This window comes from Epargyreus clarus, unplaced genomic scaffold (assembly GCF_041222505.1).
Source record: "Epargyreus clarus isolate Ecla_fem2 unplaced genomic scaffold, WU_Ecla_fem_2.2 ptg000022l, whole genome shotgun sequence".
NCBI lineage: Eukaryota > Metazoa > Arthropoda > Insecta > Lepidoptera > Hesperiidae > Epargyreus > Epargyreus clarus.
The window spans coordinates 1,092,135-1,113,032 of record NW_027332229.1 but is presented as its reverse complement, the minus strand read 5'-3'; the positions used below and the strand labels follow the sequence as shown (position 1 = coordinate 1,113,032).

The 20,898-nt window shown below is 39.5% G+C and overlaps 1 protein-coding gene across 8 annotated transcripts in view; it reads right to left on the bottom strand.

Moving 5' to 3' along the window:
- The window catches only part of LOC140751290 (protein hu-li tai shao), a 36,092-nt gene extending 17,013 nt beyond the window's left edge, over positions 1 to 19,079 (bottom strand). For 3 of the 8 annotated variants that reach the window (XM_073085180.1, XM_073085183.1, XM_073085184.1), the window contains exons 1-12: positions 18,956 to 19,079; positions 18,315 to 18,488; positions 17,658 to 17,790; positions 17,135 to 17,305; positions 15,338 to 15,505; positions 14,611 to 14,831; positions 13,743 to 13,880; positions 13,028 to 13,122; positions 12,045 to 12,165; positions 3,049 to 3,159; positions 2,114 to 2,245; positions 128 to 287 (exon numbers count right to left, since the gene is read on the bottom strand). In XM_073085180.1, the coding sequence (XP_072941281.1) occupies positions 128 to 287; positions 2,114 to 2,245; positions 3,049 to 3,159; positions 12,045 to 12,165; positions 13,028 to 13,122; positions 13,743 to 13,880; positions 14,611 to 14,831; positions 15,338 to 15,505; positions 17,135 to 17,305; positions 17,658 to 17,790; positions 18,315 to 18,488; positions 18,956 to 19,057 (1,726 nt within the window). In that variant the 5' untranslated portion in view covers positions 19,058 to 19,079. Of the gene's footprint in view, positions 1 to 127; positions 288 to 1,593; positions 1,630 to 2,113; positions 2,246 to 3,048; positions 3,160 to 6,380; positions 6,405 to 12,044; positions 12,166 to 13,027; positions 13,123 to 13,742; positions 13,881 to 14,610; positions 14,832 to 15,337; positions 15,506 to 17,134; positions 17,306 to 17,657; positions 17,791 to 18,314; positions 18,489 to 18,955 lie in introns of all 8 variants that reach the window. The other 5 variants (XM_073085176.1, XM_073085179.1, XM_073085178.1 and 2 more) reach the window with 3 other exon arrangements.
- Between the last annotated feature and the right edge of the window lie 1,819 nt (positions 19,080 to 20,898).

The window sequence follows — 20,898 nt, the reverse complement described above, 5'->3', positions numbered from 1 at the left end:
ACGTCACTCACAGTCAGTGACATTACTCGCGCCCCGCCCCGCCGCACACCTGCACGTGACGTCACTCTCAGTCGGTGACGACACTCGCGCCCCGCCCCGCCGCACACCTGCACGTGACGTCACTCACAGTCGGACCGCTGCTTCCTCTCCACGGTGCGCTTGTACTCGTCGATCTCGCGGTCGGTCACGTGGTCGAAGGGGTTCCTCGCGTACGGTGCGCTGTACATCGTCGCGTTGTGCTGGTAGCCGCGCTGGATGATGCCCTTCGATGCGGCGCCCATCAGTACCTGGGGAGAGTGGGGTTCAGTCGGTTATATTGCGTATTGGGTTAGGTTTTTGGTTGGTTGCGTGTTGCGTACGAAGTCCAACCGAATGGGGATGTCGGGGTATAGTGAGTGAGTAGATTAGAGTCATGTGTTTATAAATATGCGTGTGTTTATAGATTGAACGAAAATACAAGACAGTCGTATGCAGTGACGTCATCAGATTGAACTGATTGAATAAGCCTCAGGTCGATCACAGTCGCGTCGCTACCCCTGAGGACTAAGTTGGAACGCCTCAGATAAGTATGTCTCCCTTAGCACACCCTTCAAACCAGAACACAACACTGCTGTTAGGCAGAAACGGGTGCGGTGATTGTGCCGTCAGAGTCGATCTTCACATTGATTTTAAAATTGGGGACGTCGGGGTTTATTTGAAATCATCTTTATTTTTCATCTGAAATGTGTATGTGTATTACACCCATAATCTGTCTTCGTGTGCGTGTGTACAATATAATATTATAGGAGTATTAGTCAAATTTTAGTAGGACATTTAGATTAAAAAAAAAAAAAAAAATTGACAGAAAAAAACCAAAAACGTAACTCGTTTCAATAGAGAACCTAATACAAAATGGCAGATATGTTTCTCACTCACACTCTACGAGCTAAAATTTGCCTTTTTTACTCAATTGCGTAATGCTTTTCGATCGTATGTATCTATGTCTCATTCTTTGTCACGCTGCAGCACAAACGGCTTGACGGATTAACATATGAGGTGTCGTTGGATTCCTCTAAATTGTGGGAGTGAGATGAGGTATATTATTAGCAGTCACGATTTTTCTTTTTATCATAGATTAGTAAAGATTACTCACTCCTAACAAGAAAATGTAATCAGTTTTGTCAATTGAAATTGTCACTGTCATCTATTTTTGTGATGGAAAAATATTTAAAAAATGTAGTTTTTAGACCATTTACGAATGAAACGATATTTCTTCGCACTTCTTCGATTTCGTGTTTTTGCACCACTTAACTGCGCATGTCGGCATTGTTCCGCGTAAATTACACCACAACAGCCATTCAATGGCTGAAAGGTTTGTCAGCCGTTTGAGACATTTAATGGCTTCCTTCAATTACAAGGTGGTGAGATATCTATACTTATCTATGGTTTTTATATTACATATCTAGTTACTACAATCTTTACTGAAACGAGTCATACAGGATGATTTATATATTTTAATAACATTTAAGTAAAACCACACAATTTTAATTTTCTTTTTAGGAACTGTTAATGGGAGAAATCGGTTTTTTGGGTTTTTCAAAACGGTAAACTCACGATACGACGCGGTGGCGGTCTTGGTGGTATTGAGTCCTAGTAAATAAGTTATACATATATAAATAAATTATACATAAAATAAATTATAAATATAGTATACGAATTTTATGTAATTTTTTTTTATAATATAGGAGTAGCAGACGAGCATGCAGTCCACCTGATGGTAAGTGGCTACTGCAGCACATGGACATCTGTAATCAACTGCAGATAGGATTAGATATTACTACCTGAGGTCGGCCACAGATGCGCCGCTACCCCTGAGGACTAAGCTGGAACGCCTCGGAAAACTATGTTTCCCTTACCACACCCTTCCAACCAGAACACAGCAGCGCTTAACACTGCTGTTATAACAGAAATAGGAGAGGTGTTGTTCAAAGGTTTCCATTACGTATCTGTGCCCAGCTGTGGATCCAAATGGTCTATGTATGGGCGGATTGCAATCATCGGCGGGCCGGAGAAGACCCCCGACCCTAATTCACCCATAGTAACTCCCAAATGGTAATAGACCCACGATACTCACCACATGGTCCCCGGTGTGAGTGTTAGCGGCATCCTCGCCGACCAGCTTGGACGCCTCGTCCCAGGTCACACCCTCGAGTATGTGCGACTGGGGCCCGGCGCTTATCTTGTCAGCGCGACGGTTCTCCTTGATCTATCGAGTTTTTCATAATACATAATTCTTTATTTGCATAGAATAAGGTTAATAAGGTCTTAAAGCTGCAAATCTTCTCTCATTCTGCCGTGTCGGCAAAATTTGTGACGATTAAAAAAGAAAAAAAGAAATAAACATTTATTTGTAAAAAAAAATACTACAATAAGATTAGTGAAGTTATGGCTTAAAAATGATTTTGTGGCTTAAATATGTAGTAGTGGTGCCTGCGTAGTCAAACCGACGGGCACTACACAACCTTTCAAACTTATGTTTAAGCAATCAAGATTAAGTCATAATATTTAACTTATGCTATAAACATTTGATCGCATTTCTCACCACTGGCTAAATACCAATTTCTAATAAGTTCATAATTTAAAAAAATAAGATGCCCGAGACTTGAAAGGCCTAATACATTGATATATTTTTTAACATCTCTCTAACAGCATATCAATCTTATACATACTGCTTTCTAACAATACATCCATGTCTGCAATTGCAATTGCTTCACAAATCTACCTTTCAACCTTATATAACCTGTGATAAATCTATAGTCGTCATCAACCCATTATTGAACTACTGCTGGGCATAGGTCTCCTCTCCTCTCAGAACGAGAAGGATTAGGCCATAGTCCACCGCGCTGGACAAGTGCGTATTGGTAGACTTCACGTACCTTTGAGATATTTTTTTTTATATAAATCTCTCAGGTATGCAGGTTTCCACACGATGTTTTCCTTCACCGCTTTTTTAAGCAAGTGATAATTAATTTCCAATTAATCTATAGTACAATATAACATTCTACATACCTGCTGTTGCAACTGCTTGAACTCCTTAGGATTGGTGCCCTTGGGCACAAACTGGAGCGTGTCGATCTTGACGGGAGTGCTCGTGTGCGCCGGCGAGGCGTCCTGCACCCACTGTTGTGACGTCACCGCGATGACGTCACACGGCAACGAGCACGGCGGCGGCGCGATGACGTCGCGCACGCGCACAGCCCGGAACACGCGGGTGGCACGATGACGTCACACGGAACACGCGGGTGGCACGATGACGTCACACGGAACACGCGGAGAGCACGATGACGTCACACGGAACGGCGGGTAGCACGATGACGTCACAGAGTCGTTCGTTGGCACCGATATTGGTAGTTAAGTTGATGTCACGTCGTATCGTGACGTTTCGATATCCATATTGACATATGTTTAGATTTGTCATATTGACATTTGTTTTGGTTTGCCATATTGACAGGCATTCAAGTTTCCATATTGACAGGTGTAAAAAGATTGACATTTTGTCATATATTTATCATATAAATTAATTACCATTTTGACGTCCATTTAAAATTCGATTAATAAGTGACCAAAATGTGACGATGTAACATAATTAATTTTTGTCATAACATCACAAGGTCCAACCACCATTTCAATTGCAATATTGACAGAATGTGGACAGTATTGACAGTTGTCATATTGGATAGAAATATACATGACATAGAGAATGCGTATTATTATTATTATTTGTGTAATTAATATTGATTATTTAACCAAAAACAAAAATTAATTTAATAGTAATGCGTTCATAGTTTTGTTTTTTCAATGAGTATATGGTCAATATGGTATTTTGTCATATTTGTACAATATTTATATTGTTCAACCATTTATAAAAAAAAATCGATCCAAATATACGAATGTCGTATATTGAATATTTGGTTGTCATTAAGTTTAAGATTGTCAATATGGTTTTTCGTTTTTTATATTTTTTCCCAAAAAAATCGGTGTGTGTGTTCCAATTTCGTTTTCCATTCCGTGTTCGTGTGTGTGTTCGACGACGTACGTGTAAGAGAAAGAAAGAAAGATACAATTAGTAAAATGTTGCCAGCGTGACGTCACTCCGTGTACACGTATATATAGATATACACGGTATACACGGACCGACAAAGCGATAGGATGGATTAGTTAGGTCGAATTAGATAGTGGCATTTTCGAGGAGAAAATTTCGAATAAAAGAAAGAAAGTTGCGATAAATAAAATTTTGAAAAAAATAAAGTGTGCATTAGAAAATAAAGCGGTAATTATTTTAGAGGCGACTCTCATCGAACCTGGTCAATCATCGAGCATGTACAGTAAAATTTTTTGAAAAAAAAAACTTGACAGAAAAATGAAAAATTTTTGACAGAAAAACTATAGTAACAGTTCAATACATTCACAGAAATACCATGCAAAAGCCGTTATAACAAAGTATTTATTACAAAAGGGGTAGAAGTGTTTTGTGCTTCGAATATTGTAAAGAATCAGTAATAATAATGTTTTCTAAAATCAGTAACATTTTTTTATTCCTGCGTTGCCGGGGATCGTACCCGGAAACATTCGTTTGTCTAATATAAAAATCATGCTACAATACTAACTGTCAAATAATGTAAATACTTTGAATAATATACTGTCAAAATTGTTATTATATTCAAATGCAGTAAATATATTTAAAATTAAGAAAAAATACTTTTTACATTGAAAAATGTCAATTTGACAGTTAAAACCGTAATTTGACAGATGGCAGTTTAATATCAAAAATATTTGGTAATCACAAAAACACTTGTAAACATCTATATTTTGACAAAACGACAAAAAAAAACAAAAAAAATGTCTAGGGAAGTCCGCGAGGGTAGAAAAAAAGGGGTGCAAAAGGGAAAAGGGGGTTCATGTGGCAACACTATACCAATTCATTTTTCTCTCTAGCCTACACTGTACAGTCTCGATGTGTGATGTGAATAAAATTATTTTTTCAAAAACTCAAAAAAAAAAATTTTTTCCCAAAAAAAAATAATTTTACTCAAAAAACCAGGGGGGTAGTTATGAAATGCTGTTGAATACCAATCGTAAATTCAAAAATTTAGTATAAGCGTTCATAAAAAATATTTTTTAAATATTGTTACAAGAAAATTTGTTAATAAAAATTAAATAAAAAAAAATACCAAAAAATACAGAAACAAATACATATTTCTCCCAAAAAACCTGCAGCGATGATGACCCTAAGCCGACCTCGTTACACCGTTAATTAAAAGAAAGAAAATCGTGAGAAGAAATTATAATAAGAAAACCGAAAGATTTTTAAAGAAGGTTGAAGAAGATCGTGACAGTAATGATGAAGTAACGATGAAGATAGGGAAGGATTCGCGCCAATAGCTTATTTTTGTAAATAGCAAACGAGCATGCAGTCCGCCTGATGGTAAGTGGCTACTGCCACCCATGGACATCTGTAATCAACCCCTGATAATTACCCCTGAGCCTGAGCCCTGAGCCAACCCTGAGAACTAAGTTTTTTTTTTATATAATATGATATTTTTTATATATTATATAATATCATATTTTATATAATATGAGAAACAGACGAGCCATCCGATGGTAAGAGGCTACTGCCGTATGGACATCTATAATGAACCCTGGATAAAATTAGTCCTTCCTCTGGACGGTTACAGATGCAACGCCACCTCTGATCACTAAGTTGGAACGCCTGAAGTCTACACTATGCCTCCCTTACTAAGTTTATATCCGTAATAATTATTTTTAGAGTACTTCGATCTACGGCACGACGTAAAAATGATGCAAAGAGCTGTTCACTAAGGCAGTCTGGGCATTATCAATCCCTCTGGTGTTGTAAATATCAAGGCAACAATCACTGCTTACCATCAGATAGCCTGACTTACAGTTTAAATATAAATATAATTTTAAGTTTAATTTAAATATAAAAATAAACTTGCTCTGTTACACATGACATAGAATTGTGAGTAAAACTTAGTTATATAAGTATATTAACGCCTATGTTATTTGACTTCTAACAAAAATATAACCAGCAAATATTTTTATTAGAAACCTAGGTGACTTTATATAAACCGAAAATTTTATTCACTCTAATATTTTTTTAATTATGAAAAAAATATACAAATTTGATTTATGATCACTTTAATACAGACCTAATTAGGTAACTTAACAAATCTGAATATATAATATTTAATAGACAAATATTTATTTTCAAAATAAAATACATAAATAAGCACAGCTATTGGCGCAAACCAGCCCCGAAACGAGAAATGCTGTATCGATACTGATGTTAATGGAGGAATGCGACACAAAAAGTTATTTACCTCTTCGTTGTTAGCGTCCACCCACTGCAAAACATTTTCATATTAGTCACGGTTCAAACAGACAAACAAAAAAAAACAAAAAATCAAAAAACAAAAAAAAAATTGTTAAACAAAACAAATTTTCAAAAACAATCTTAAAAAAACAAACAATATTCAAAAGCATTTCATCGAGAGAAGCTTTGAAAGAATAGAAATGTTATATTTTTTTCAAAAAAGATTTTTTCATATTTTTATTTAGTTTTCAACATATAAACTCTATAAGCCACAAAGTATATGAAAGCTGTTGTATTTTTTCATATTTTGTGCAAAAGAATTCAAATTTTGACAACGTTTTTCTTATATTTTTTCACAAAATATGAAAAAAGATACAATTTATCCTTATACAAAACACACATAGCGTTAAAATATTGAATATTATCGCAATATACATAGACATAACTACATTTTAAATTTATATGAATATAATCTCTTAAATCTATAATGATTTTCGATGACTTTCATGAAAAGAAGTGTAATACTAACATAATAACTGAAAAAAATTGAGCCTAAATCAGCACTGAAGACTATACCTTAAAAAAATCTGAATATAAAAGTTCACAAAGTTGCTTAACATTTTTCTTTTGCTCACTATTATTTTGAAAAATGTAAAATAATCAAAATTTTGTTTGCTGTCTAACAGTTATTTATTATTGAAATCTTAAATGATAATTAACAAAATATTTTTTTTTTTTTTTGCCAACGATGGAAATTATTTTGCTTTTTTATATAATATAGGAGTAGCAGACGAGCATACAGTCCACCTGATGGTAAGTGGCTATGGACATCTGTAATCAACCTCAGATAACATTAGATTCCACCATTGAGGACCATTGAGGAAGACCGCAGATGCGCCGCTACCCCTGAGGACTAATCTGAAATATCTCAGAAAATGTCCCTTACCACCCTTCAAACCAGAACACAGCAGCGCCTAACACTACTGTTATAACAGAAATAGGTGTGGCGGTGGTGTCGGCGAAGACGAACCACAGAGGGTTCTACCACCTTCAAATATTATTTAACATTTAAGATTTATTTAATACATAACTGTTAGCCAGCAAACAAAATTTTGACTACTTTTCTGTTTTCCTAATATTAAAACAACCATATTTAAAATACAACCGATTACAGCTACCGCATACTACAGATTGGACGTAAAAATAAAAAAAAATGATCCATGATCGTATGATTAAAAAAATGTGAAAAATATTAAAAAATGGAATGTCTAGTAATATATTTTTTAACACGAGAAAAGAATTACATATATTAATAAGACCTATACAAACAGTACATTCTGTCTGTCCTGTTATATATACATATATAACATCTTTTATGTAAGGTATTAGAAGTAGTTAGAAGTAATGATGTGCCGAGTCGGCCATTTTTGGTAGTTTCGAGTACTTTAGTACTCATATAAAAAAGAATCGAGTCAGTACTCGAGTCCAAAGTATTCACAAAGTACTCGAGTACTTTGCAACATACAGTCCAATAGCACGACAGAGCAAAAAAAAAAACGCCACTCACTACACAAAATTAAACAAGTTTTTACTTGTACGAGTAGTAGTTGTAGTGTCCGAGTATCGTCAGTATTCGAGTATTACTGGTACTCGAGTATCACTATTGGTACTCGAGTATGCGAGTTTATGTAAGTACTCGAGTACTGACTCGAGTTGACCTAACTCGGCACATCTCTAATTAGAAGCAGTCCAGTCTGATGGAAGGTGAGGTTAGGTTAGGTTAGTTATCTGTCTACAAATGCAATTAATTAAAAAATTAAAAAAAAAACTGCTGATTTTGAAAATTATAAATGAATAAAAAATAGAAACATTTAACAATGTTATGAATAGATTTTTCCAATTAGAAATGGCTCATTCTATCATTTTTTTCAAATTACGAATTACAAAATTATAACACACACGACTTAAACAAAGTTAAGAAAATAAAAAAAAAGTTTGACACACAGACAGACAGAATATACCGTATGTAAGGTCCTTTACTTTTCTATACATATAAAATAGTTGTGCCAATAACTTTACCTATATATAAAATGGAAAAATTATTTGAATACTTTAGTAGGAACGCAGATGTTTTGTTTCCCTACGTAAATGCTTTCCAACGAACCCCTGGGGGGGTCGGAATTTCTTCTAGGGGCTCTTTGGGGGTCGTGCCAATATTGTGACAGATAGATAATAAAATTAAATGTGATGTATGTAAAATCTGGATATTAGGGCGAGATCGTCCATAAGGGCGTTTTCAAACTAGACGATTGTCGGACTGCTAACGCACGACAGTCTTTCTGTGTAGTAGTCTTTGGTTGATAGAAGACTTTATTATTAATGACGTTCAATGAAGATATACTTCATATTGTAAAACTAACTAACTTTAAAATGCTTATTAACTTCCATATTAATTGTAATAATAATCGTTCATAATAGATAGATTATATTCCCATAAAAATATTATATCAATTTAAAGGGAATAAAATGTTTTAAATATGAATAATTATAGAGTTTACAATGATTATATTTGAAACCAAAAAAATATACTAATAAATATATTATTAATTAAATCTTTATTACAATGCACAGTCGATGTATCGCCGTGTCGCCACGCCAACTGTCAGCCTGACATTCAATCAGATCTGCGTGGTGTACGACAATCGTCCGACTGTCGTGCGACAACAGTCCGACCAATTCTTTAACATCCATTATTAATAACCAATCTATCCATTTCTTACCTACCAAAGATCGAATTTTAACTATTTCTAGTAAGCAGATATTGTGACATATCGACCTTACGGATTGAAAAAAATATCTACAAAGCGGAAACTGTCAAATCGATCTTTAGTAAACAAAACATAGGATAGATCGATTATAAATAACGGGTAATACTCGACCACGCTCTCTCTCTCTCTTAGTGAGTTACGTATATGAATACAACTTACAATCTAAAAAAAATGGCGTCGCTAAATGCCTACGGTATTACTGTATTAGAAAATTATTAATTAAACAATAAACAATTATTATGGGTCACATTGCATAATTTAAAATGATTATTAAATTAATTTAAATCTATATTGATTTATAAAATAAAATATATTAAAATAATAAAAATTCTATTTTTAATATTTGTCACATAATAAATCAAGTATTTATTATTATAACCTGTTCCAATAATTATTAAAATCCAAAATGACAATTATTATACAATATATTTACCTCTCGCGTGTTTTATATAATATGTGAGCGAGACACATATAACGAAAGTCGTCATTTCAGATTGCATTTCTTATTGAAACATGTTATAATGTGAATGTGAACTATTTTCGATAACATTATTTAATAAAACATGTTATATGAAAGACACCATAATAATTGTTATGCAACAGAACCTAAATGCACTAATATGCTGTTTTACCACTTGCCGATATACTATAATTCGCACTGCTGGGCAAAGGGATTTACCCATAAGGTCTAGAGGGGGAAGTAGGGAGTATGGAGGAGAGGGGATATAGATATAGATGATTATGACTATATATATGTATACATGTGTGTATGTGTATATAGGTCTAACTAGGTAGCGTAAGAAACTTCAGCAGTTCTAATTGGATTAATAAAATAAATAGAATAGATAGATATCCCTGGTAGGAAGGTTTTTTATTAAAATGAATTGAATTCACAAAGGGGATATTAAGCACATAATTTGAACTTGTGCACTCACATTTTTAGTCAATTAGTTGGTTTTACGATGGGCAATCCGCAATCCTATGACTTTTTACTTATGTCTTTTAAACTAAATATTATATATGTCTCATAAAATTTACTTGTGCATGATCCCTTGCCCCCTTCCCTTCCTTCCTTGATCCCTTAAATAGGGGTACCAACAGGTAGGAGGAGGATGGGGAGGTAGGTGGTAGGGAATGATGGAAGGTGGGGGATAAAGGTAAGATGGGAGAGTTGGCAGGGGGCGAAAAGTAAACAGAAAGGGGGAGAAAAGTAGGTAAAAGGGGGAGATAGATAGTTTACAGGCAAGCGATAAAACAGACCGTAAAACTAATTATTTTCGTATTACACATTTTAATATGAATGAAATATATTTTATGACACAGTAGAGGTAATTAAAAGTATAATATTTTTATTATCTACACAAATTTTATCGGCAGGTCGATTAGTATAAGAACGGCTATTTAGTTTAAACAAATATTTGTTATTGGAAATTCTATCGAATTTACTTTCTACGGGATTATAGTAATCGCGCGAGAATTTTAGTAACGAGGCTTGGTGATCTACTCTGTTCATCCGTAAACGAATTTTGAATATCCCTTAAAGTATTCGAAATATTTATTCGATGTGAAAACTAACAAAATCGATTTCGGACGAGCTAAAATTAATAAAAAAATGTAATAACATAATAAAAGTTGATACCCTCTCGAGTAATCAACTAATCAATAAAAGAATGTTGAAAGTAGAACATGTCGTGTCGCGTAAGAATATTCAGGGCCCCCTCTTATATCGGGGGCCCCTGTGCCCTTGGTGTAAATACGCACATTTCAAGTTTGAAACAGTAAAAGTAAACCTTAGCGGGTCGCGTAAGACTATTCAGGGCCCCTCCTATATCGAGGGCCCCCTATATCGTGTGCCCTTGATGTAAATACTGAATAGGGTTGTACTGTTAAACGACTAATATCGATCTTCATAAGGCCCGTCCGAAACGGACGTAACTTCCGAAACTTCGTACGAAACTTCGGATATTAACAGAGTACACCATTATCACCACACAATCGAACACCAAATGAGTTCAGAAATCTACAAACGAAACGCTACAACTCCCCATCTATCTAACCCCTGACAACGCACCCCTCCAACACTATCTGGCCCCCTACGTACCCCTACCGTAACGAAATGCCTACCACTATTCCTATATAATCGGACACCTTATACACCTCTTGCAATTATCCCCTCTTCAGCATCCCCGTACCCCTATCTTGCAATAAAAGCCCTATATACCCCCTGTCACCCTATTTACCCCGCGTCCCTCCTGTTCCCCTATACATCGGGTCAACTGATCCCCCGTTCCCCGGATCCCCTAGCCACCCGCTCCTTTAAGTATGTTTTTTATCGACTCACGAAGACGAAGTAACCGAATAGACTTCATCCCCCCTTACGCCTTACTCTAGGGGTCTAAACAAATGGTCATTGCAAACATCATCCCACCTACAAAGTAAGTATATCTGGTCAATTTAATGAATCCCCCGTCACTTCACTTCGCCCTATCATCCCTACATACCCTACTGTGTGTGCAATCGGTTCTGTGTTCATCCCCCATCATCCCTAGACCCCCTCCTGTGGATACTACGGCCATTTTAATTTACGAACCTAATCCCCCGACATCCCCAACAACTTCAACCCCTGCCAACCTCCTAACGTGGATACCTACCACCCCCATTCTCAGCACTCTCCCCCACCCCTACTTTGAATATCTCAACCCCCTTACATGCCTATCAAATTCTACCCTTGCCAGACCTACCCCCGTCACCCCCTACGTTTCAACTACCCCCTCTTCCTCTCCCATCTCACCTACCCCACTACCCCCACCCCCCTACTCAGCCTCCACACGCAAGTATTCTACCTTGGTGATCTTCTTCGGGTCCGAGGTGCCGGTCTCCAGCATCTCCACCTTCTGGTACACGTTCGGGGAGTTCAGCCAGCGGGTGCGCTCGCCCGCCTTGCCACCACCCTTCTTCCATAATCTGAGGGGGTGAAAATAACCCTCTTTAGCATATTATTTTTTCTCCATTCACCAAAGGGTTAACCAGTAGAGAATGCATTCAGGCATCAGGCATTAAGTTTGCCCTTTTGTACTTTAACTTTGTGTTAGTGTTGCAACACTAAATATATAAATAAAATAAATTCGTTAGTAAATGTAGTCAAGTGTGTTAGTATACATCATCAACCCATTATTGTCCCACTGCTGGACACGGGTCTCCTCTCAATGAGAAGGATTAGGCCATAGTCCACCGCGCTGGACAAGTACGTATTGGTCTACTTCACATACCTTTAAAACAATTTTTTTTGGTTTCTTAGATATGCAGGTTTCCTACATCCTTAAAATGATAAAGAATTTGTAATACGCACATAATTTCAAAAAATCCGAGACGCCTGGGATTTCAACCTCGGACCCATCTATTGATAAGCCGTGTTTCAACCACTATCACAGACATCGCAATACACATACAAATAAACAGCAGGTACTATTTACCATCAGGTAGACAACATCGACCCCTCCTACGTATAATATCCTCCTACTCCTGCAAAATGACAACTTACAGGATAGCGTTTCAAAGTTTCGAATATGCTAAAATGCTAATAAAATCTGCATTTCTGCATGTATCTCTATGAAATTTGGTATATATATTTTATTTTATACGCTTTATAACGTTACTTGTGTCAATAAAACACATTAAAATATGGAAATTTATGCAACGAAAACGAAAAGGTTATTCTGTGGGTTACAATATTATACGTAGGAGGGGTCGGCATTCGTTCACCACTACAATTTCATAATAACAACAAAAGTTAAAGTTGACTTCTAAGATAATAAGAGTAACTCACCCCTGCTTGTACAGCTCCTCCTCCTCCAACAAGTAGCCGAGGGATGACACCGCGGGAGGCACCTCCACGTCGTTCTTGGGTTTCGGTACGTCGTTCTGAAACAATGACTCTTATTTAAATACAATATACATATGTACAACAAGTGATAACTTTTAAAAAGTTTAATATGGGTATTACAAAGAATATTAAAAAACGGTTACGTGTATTTACGTTCAAATGTATTTTTCAAACAAATTTTATTTCGTTGGCGTATTATTGAAGATGGTAGAACCCTTTATGGTTCGACCTCGGCGGCACCACAATAATGTTAAGCGATGTTGTGTTCTGGTTTGAAGGGTGTGGCAAGAGAGACATACTTATCCGAGGTGTTCCAGCTTAATCCTCAGGGGTAGCGGCGCATCTGTGGCCTACCTCAGGTAGGAATCTAGTCATATCTGGGGTCGATTACATATGTCCATGGGCGGCAGTAGCCACTTACCATCAGGTGGACTGCATGCTCGTCTGCTACCCCTATATTATATAACCAAACACCTTGGATGCGATGTTTATCTCTCCTAAGAAAATACACTATTTACCTACTGCTCCCTACATTTACCCCGTCCTACTGGCTCGTATCTCAACCCACCCCCTAGTCTCCCCTCTCCTCAAACTCCTCGCCGTCCACGCGCCACTTGCTAGAGTCCTCCCCCACTTCCCCCAGCTCCCCCCAACCCACCTTGACCAGCGGGTGCCTGTAGATGTGCCCGGTGCGGAACCCGGCGTTGTCGAGCATGCGCATCAGCGCCTCGAACTCCTCGCCGCCCACGCGCCACTTGCTGGAGTCCGACGGTGGCTTGCGGGACGACTCGTATATCTGTGGGGAGAGAATGGTAGATTATTTTACAATACGTTTTATAAGTTATTTTTTTCATAATTTAGTAGTATGCAGTCCACCTGATGGTAGATGGCCACTGCTACTCATAGATATCTGTAATCAACTCAAATAAAATCAGAGGTTGACCATAGATACGTTCCATCTAGGTTCTCCGGACTAAACTAAAGCGCGTCCTCCAAGTGACGTCATGCCTCTACAACTGCAGTCACACGCGTCCCCCGCGTGACGTCACTCTGCCTTCACCGCAGCTACACGCATCCCTCGCGTGACGTCACTATCCCTGCACCGTATCTGCGTCCCCCGCATGTCGCCACAGCCCCCCCCCCCCCCCGGCAACCACCTGCCGCCTGGTCCCCTCTTCGAGCAGCACTAGAGCCGCCGACAGCAACGCAGCCACGTGACGTGACACCTCCACCAACCGCACCCGCGCCTTCTGCGTGACGTCACACACTCGTACGGTGGAGAGCGTCCGGCACTGCGACGTCATACATCTATCACTGCAGCTGCACGCGTCCCCCGCGTGACGTCACAACTCTCTCTACACACAACAGCCGCGCGGTCGCACGCGTCTCCCGCGTGACGTCACATCATTACCCGCAGCATCCCAGCCCACCAGGTGACGTCACGCAACTGCCCGCCGCACGCGGCTCCCGGCAGAACGCGTCTTCTGCGTGACGTCACACCCCCTCCCCGCTCTCCAAGCACCCACCTGCCGCCTGGTCTCATCGTCGAGCAGCACCAGGTCCGCGGGAGGCAACGCGGCCAGTCGCAGTTGCACATCGCACGCGGCGGCCAAGTGGCGAGCCTGGTAGAACGCCTCCTCGAGGGTGCCGCCGCAGCAGAGCGCACCGCCGCCGGACAGCATCAGCACCTTCGCGTGGGGGCCGAGGGCGCGGACGAGCTTGTCGCGCTCCTCGTTGTCCAGGGGACCTGTGAAATATAACGAATTTATTAGTATGTACAAAAAAATATTGGACACATACATAAGTACGCATATGTGTATAGTCCGTGCCAAACTGCTAGTCCGTTCTGATGTTGCGAGCAGGTATAATCATACCATTTACTCTGGCGACGCAATTCATTTCTATATTCAGAGCGGACTAGCAGTTTTACGCAGATACGTGCAAACGTATTCATGCTCACAATAACACATACACTTATACACCACACTAAACAGCTTCAGAGACTGCCCATTCAATCTCCATTCGATTCTTTATATGGGACCTAATTGTGAATAATGTTATTTAATTACGATGCGTTGTGTATATGTTATAAGTATTGAACAGAAAATTGAGCTTCGTAGAATATAAAACTGTCGACGGTCTATCCAACGTGCGTGACCCTCACGCTCACCACTTCCGACCGCACAACGTGTATACTACGCACTCCCCCGCCCTAGCAAGCACGTGCAACTAGCAGCTACCCCGCACACTCACCGTACGGCACGCGGTGGTACGCCACGTCGCCGAGCAGCGCGGCCTCCGCGCACAGCGGCAGCAGCCCGCGCCGCGTGGAGGACACGGCGAGCGCGGCCGGCGCGCGCATGTGCAACACGCACCGCACGTCCGGACGGGCGGCGTGGACGCACGCGTGGAGAGCGAAACCTGTAACACATATTTACCATTAGAGCGTTTGTCCACCGCCGCCGTCACCGGACCGTCACCGAGAACGACATTATTTCGGGCCGACTTTAGTGGCGGTGGACAAACACCCTTAAGCATTCAAGGCTTACATTAGCAGATTTGTTGAAATTTTTAAACAAAATTTTTTGTTACTACAGATTCAGTTAGGTAAGGGTTGTCGATTCAATTCCAGTGTTGTCGCGGGGCGCTGTGTTCGGCGGTGTGGTGGTATGCCACGCCGCCACCTAACCTGCGACCGTATAGGGGTGCGGGCGTGATGTTGTACGGACGGCCTTCTTCCGTCCGGCGCCGGAAGCCCGCTCTTAGTGATAGTCGTCGCGTCGGGGAGTTGCGCCTGTCCCGTGCCGTAGAGAGGGTAGGTGCGGGGAAGGGGTGACGTGCAATAGAAACAATAATTGGCGTGCAATAGAAACAAGAGTGTAGGCCAGCCAAAGCCTCTTCCCTATCCCGACCTAACCCCTACTTCCTCTTCTTGAACAGGAACGCTTCCGTCTTCAGATTTTCCTTCTTCCCCAGGAGTCCTCTTCTTCTCCAGGAGTCTTCTTCTTCTTCAGGAGTCTTCTTCTTCTTCGGGAGTCTTCTTCGTATTCTTCTCTGCTGAGACCATGCTTAGGCCGGAAAACTGGTTTTCTGAGCTACCCCAGAGCAATACCGTAAAGAGAGCCGCGCTTTTTTAGGCCCATTTTCGTGTCATTTTCACTTTGGCTGACCTAGTTTTCACCCTTTCTTTATTAATTTCCCAAAATTTACACATATATATTATACATCGTTGGAATCCTCATAATTAGCCCTATCTAGCTACATAAGTTACATTATCATACCTAAATTAGTTACAAAATTATTCGTGAAAATATTCCAAAAATGTACATCTTACGCAATTTCACATGTCAATATTCCTAATTATCTCAAAATTATCACAATTGATTCTTACTAATCTTACATCAATATGAAGCTAGAAACATATTCTAGGAGATAACATAAACATTAAAAACATTAAACTTGTATAAAACTGAAAATCTTAACCTTAAATATTATTTTCATAAAAATACCTAAAAATTCTAATAAAATACAACGAATGCGACCGATAGCGCCATCTACCGTGTCTTATCCCTACGTAATGTATTTTCTTATTAAACTTATATAAACATATTCAGTCAGACTTAAAACTCAAGTTAATTACAATTATTCATGAAATATCGTAAGTCAGTCGCCGACATCCAGTGTATACGAAACGATATTCATATGGACATTTTTAACTAACCCCAGATAAAATTAACCCAACTTGATGTTGGCCAAAGAGACGTTGCATTGATACCTTGAGGACTATGATGGTAGCCCCAGAGAAGTATGTCTGTTTTATCAAACTCTTTAAACCATAACACAGAGGCACTTAACACTATTTTTACAAGGCAAATATTAATATAGCGGTGGTGCCTCTGTTGTCAAACCACAGAAGCCTACCACTTCCAAAAAGTTCTTGCGTCTTTGAGCATACGCCTGAAGCTCATAATTCTTCCGAAATCTAGTTTCACGAAGGCATACTCCTCGACCGTTTTCAGACGTCTACTGCACCATATAACCAGTACATACCCTCAGAGTTGACAGGGAAGTTGGTGGTGCCGGGGTCCTGCACGACGCCCTGCATGTCCACCTTGACCAGCGACGAGGCGGTCACCTCGTGCGGCAGCAGACCACGCGGCGTCGTCAGCACCTGCTCCACGGCGGTGTTCAACCGGGCCGTTATCTGACCGCTTATGCCGGCTGGAATTAAAATAAAGATTATTACTATTATATAGGATATTATTATTATATAGGAGTAGCAGACGAGCATGCAGTCCATCTTATGGTAAGTGGCTGCTGCCGCCTATAGTTTTTTTTATAATATAGGAGTAGTAGACGAGCATGCAGTCCACCTGATGGTAAGTTGCTACTGCCGCCGATGGACATCTGTAATCAACCCCAGATAGGATTAGAGATTCCTACCTGAGCACCGCTACCGTTGAGGACTAAGCTGGAACGCCTCGGACATGTATGTCTCCCTTACCACACCCTTCGAAACGGAACACAGCAGCGCCTAGCACTGCTGTTGCTAATGTGAAGTTCCACCACTCACTCTGAGTCCATCCGAAGAGATCGACCAAGCGGTAGACGGCGGCCAACTTGCAGCGCAGTATCTTCTCGCCCTTCTCGTAGCCGACACCCTCGATGCCGCGGATGTCGTTGATCGGGAGCACGCAGCTTGGACCCTGGAATCGAGAAAATGGAAAATTTAAACAGTTATAGTTATCCTACATTATAAATACGAAAATGGCTTTGCTTGTTTGTTTGTTTCTTTGTTTGCTTTGCTTTCACATTTGAAACTTTTGTACATACGATTTCAGGAGTCCAGACTAAAATATAGAATACTTTTTATCCCGCAAAAAAGTACTGTTCCCGAGAGATAGATATACAATTCTTATCATCGCGAACTCTGACTGTCAATACAGTCCTGATACATGTCCAGCATACTGAACCATGGCATAAGCCGTTTTATTCTAAGAGACCCGTGTCCAGGAGTGTGTCGGAAATAGTTCGATGATGCTGATCGAGAGCGGGATCCTCATGGAACATCTACGACTAATATTTTTCGCGTGCGTACGTGTGCTCGTATACGCGCATGTGTGCATGTGAGTGTGCGCGTTTACGCATGTGTGCTCATATGCGAGCATGTGTGTGTGTGTGTGTGTGTGTGTGTGTGTGTGTGTGTGCGTGTGTGTGTGACCTCACTCACCCTGAAGCTGCCCGTGTGCAGCCGACCGCCGACCATCTCGCGGATGCGCTGCAGCAGCGGCGCGTCGTTCCCCTCGTGCATCTGCTGGTCGAGCACGCGCTCCAGCTCCTCGCGGAACAGCTTCGAGGACATGAGCGCCTCGACTCGCTTGCGGCGCTCCATCTCGCGGACATCCTGGGAAAGTTAATAGAGATCATATTAAATTAAACAGATTATGGTTTAATTGTTGTACGAAATTAGTAAAATATAAGCAATTGCGCATGTAGTCCAGGCTTAGATTTAAGTAATAAACTCCAAACAGGCTTGTTATCTGAGATTACAAGCATGTTGCTTGCCTTAAAAACTAAAAGATGATGCTGTTGATGTGCAATTAAAGCATCGATTAATTATGAGAAACGAAATTTTGCCCTTCGGCAAAAGTATGGCCAAGCAGGACAAACTCTGTAGTCTCAGCGCCAGAATAGAGCCACGGTATACCCTGCCCATTGTAAAAAAAAAACAGTCTTCTGGAGTTGCTGGAGACAAAATTGGAAGTTTGAACCGCTCATCAAGCGATCGCAGGACATCCTCGTCCAATCACTTAAACGACTCTTTTGATCCATGGCGATGTTAGTCTCAGTTGATATGTTTAATATACTCACAGCGTCGATGTCGGCCGGGCGCTGCTTCATCCTCTCGTCCTCCTCCTCGGTGGACAGCGGCCCGGTGCCGTTGGGCAGCGTCTCTGTGTCCGTGTCCGCCATCGCGTCTGCTTGTCTGCTCGTCTGTAACAACAAAGATGGTTAATGATTAGACATCTGTTTTGAACAGCAATATTATTTCATTTTCCCTGAGGAAAAGTGCTGAAATATATATGACAATAATAGAATACCTTTTTTGTGGTAATGATAATGACTAATGATTAAATGTCAAATTGCTGTATCGATTTGAACGAATCATAACTGTTTTTATAGGTGTTAAATTCGTAACACCGCAAATTTGTAACGTAGCCCGCAATGTGATGAACGTCATTCACTGGGTTTTCAAGATGGTACAAATCTTTGAAATTCAACTGTAAATACACCGCCACCAAACGTAATTCTACTTTGTAATAAATAAAACTTTCAACCCATGTGTTTAAGTATAAAACAATTAGACACATACATAGAATGTACTCGATATCCTTACTAATATTATGAATCCGAAAGTTGCTCTGTCTGTCTGTCTGTCTCTTCTTCACGCCTAAACTACTGAACCGATTTTAATGAAATTCTGTACAAAGATAATCTGAGATCCGAGAGAGGACATAGGATAGTTTTTATCCCGGAAATCCCATGGGAACTTGGGATGGCGATCTAAGATCGATTAATCGGAGAATCGATCTTTTGGACCATAAAGTCGAATATTTTAATCGATATTAGTAAGGATTGAATCGTAAACTATGCATTTGATCAAGTAATAATCTTTAGCAAAGTTGTTGTCCATGAGCCCATGAAGGTTTCAGAGTTGGTACGACCAATTTTAGCCAGATGGTGCCACTGTCATTCCAATGAAGGTACGAATTTTCTGTTTCATGTATGTTAGTATGTCATATTATTTTCTTTTAAACGCGGGCGATGCCGCGGGCAAAAAATAGTTCCAAATAAAAATCAATACAAATATCCATAAACGGTAGTGAACTCACATCATGTGATCTACACGGTCATTTACCACAACTACAACATAAAAACCGTAAAAAGCGAATACTATAACAAACTGAATAACAATATAAATTCCCGGCATCGCATTAAGCGAATTCCCAGAACGCTAGCATCATAGAATCAACTCGATCTCGAACAATAGATTAACACAATGCCTATGGGAAAGTTTTTATAGGCGGGTTATTTTACTTTTAATATAAAAATATATGACAAAATGTATATACATAAATTCTTATGATATAAATTGAAACATCCATTATTCTATTTTCCTTATTAATAACTAATTCCTGTCCGACTGTTTGGTACGGGTCTCCTCTCAGAGTAAGAAGAATTTATTCTATGAAGTCCACCGCGCTTGCCAAGTACAACACCATACTCGGATAACTTTTTTTAAGATCACAGGTATAAAGGTTTCCACATGATGTTTTTCTTTCTTGTTAACAAATATTGATTAATTTTATTACTTTTTGGGCTTTTTATTTATTTATATACGCGTATATCTTAGAAAAACAGTGACAGGATTGAGCTCCAGGCCATAATGAGAAAGGATGTGTGGGAACTGAACCTGAACTCCCAATTTGATGCCGAAATTAATACGACTAGGTTATCGCTACATATTTTATACATCCAAAATCAAAATCCATTTCATATAAACACAAACGTGTACATTTATATTTAAAAATGGCCTAAAATTTTGATATACCAAGTTCTACTGTACTGTACGAAAATCAGTCTGGCAAGTTCTACAAGTGTACCATAAAGATGCAAAAATAAAAACATCAATATTCATCCCTCCATCCCCATCGGAATAGTCATTAAAAATAATAAATCATCACCCCACTATAAGGGTCGAGCCCCACTCCCCCGCACTGAAACAGCATTGATTTTTCGCCTTATATCCAATA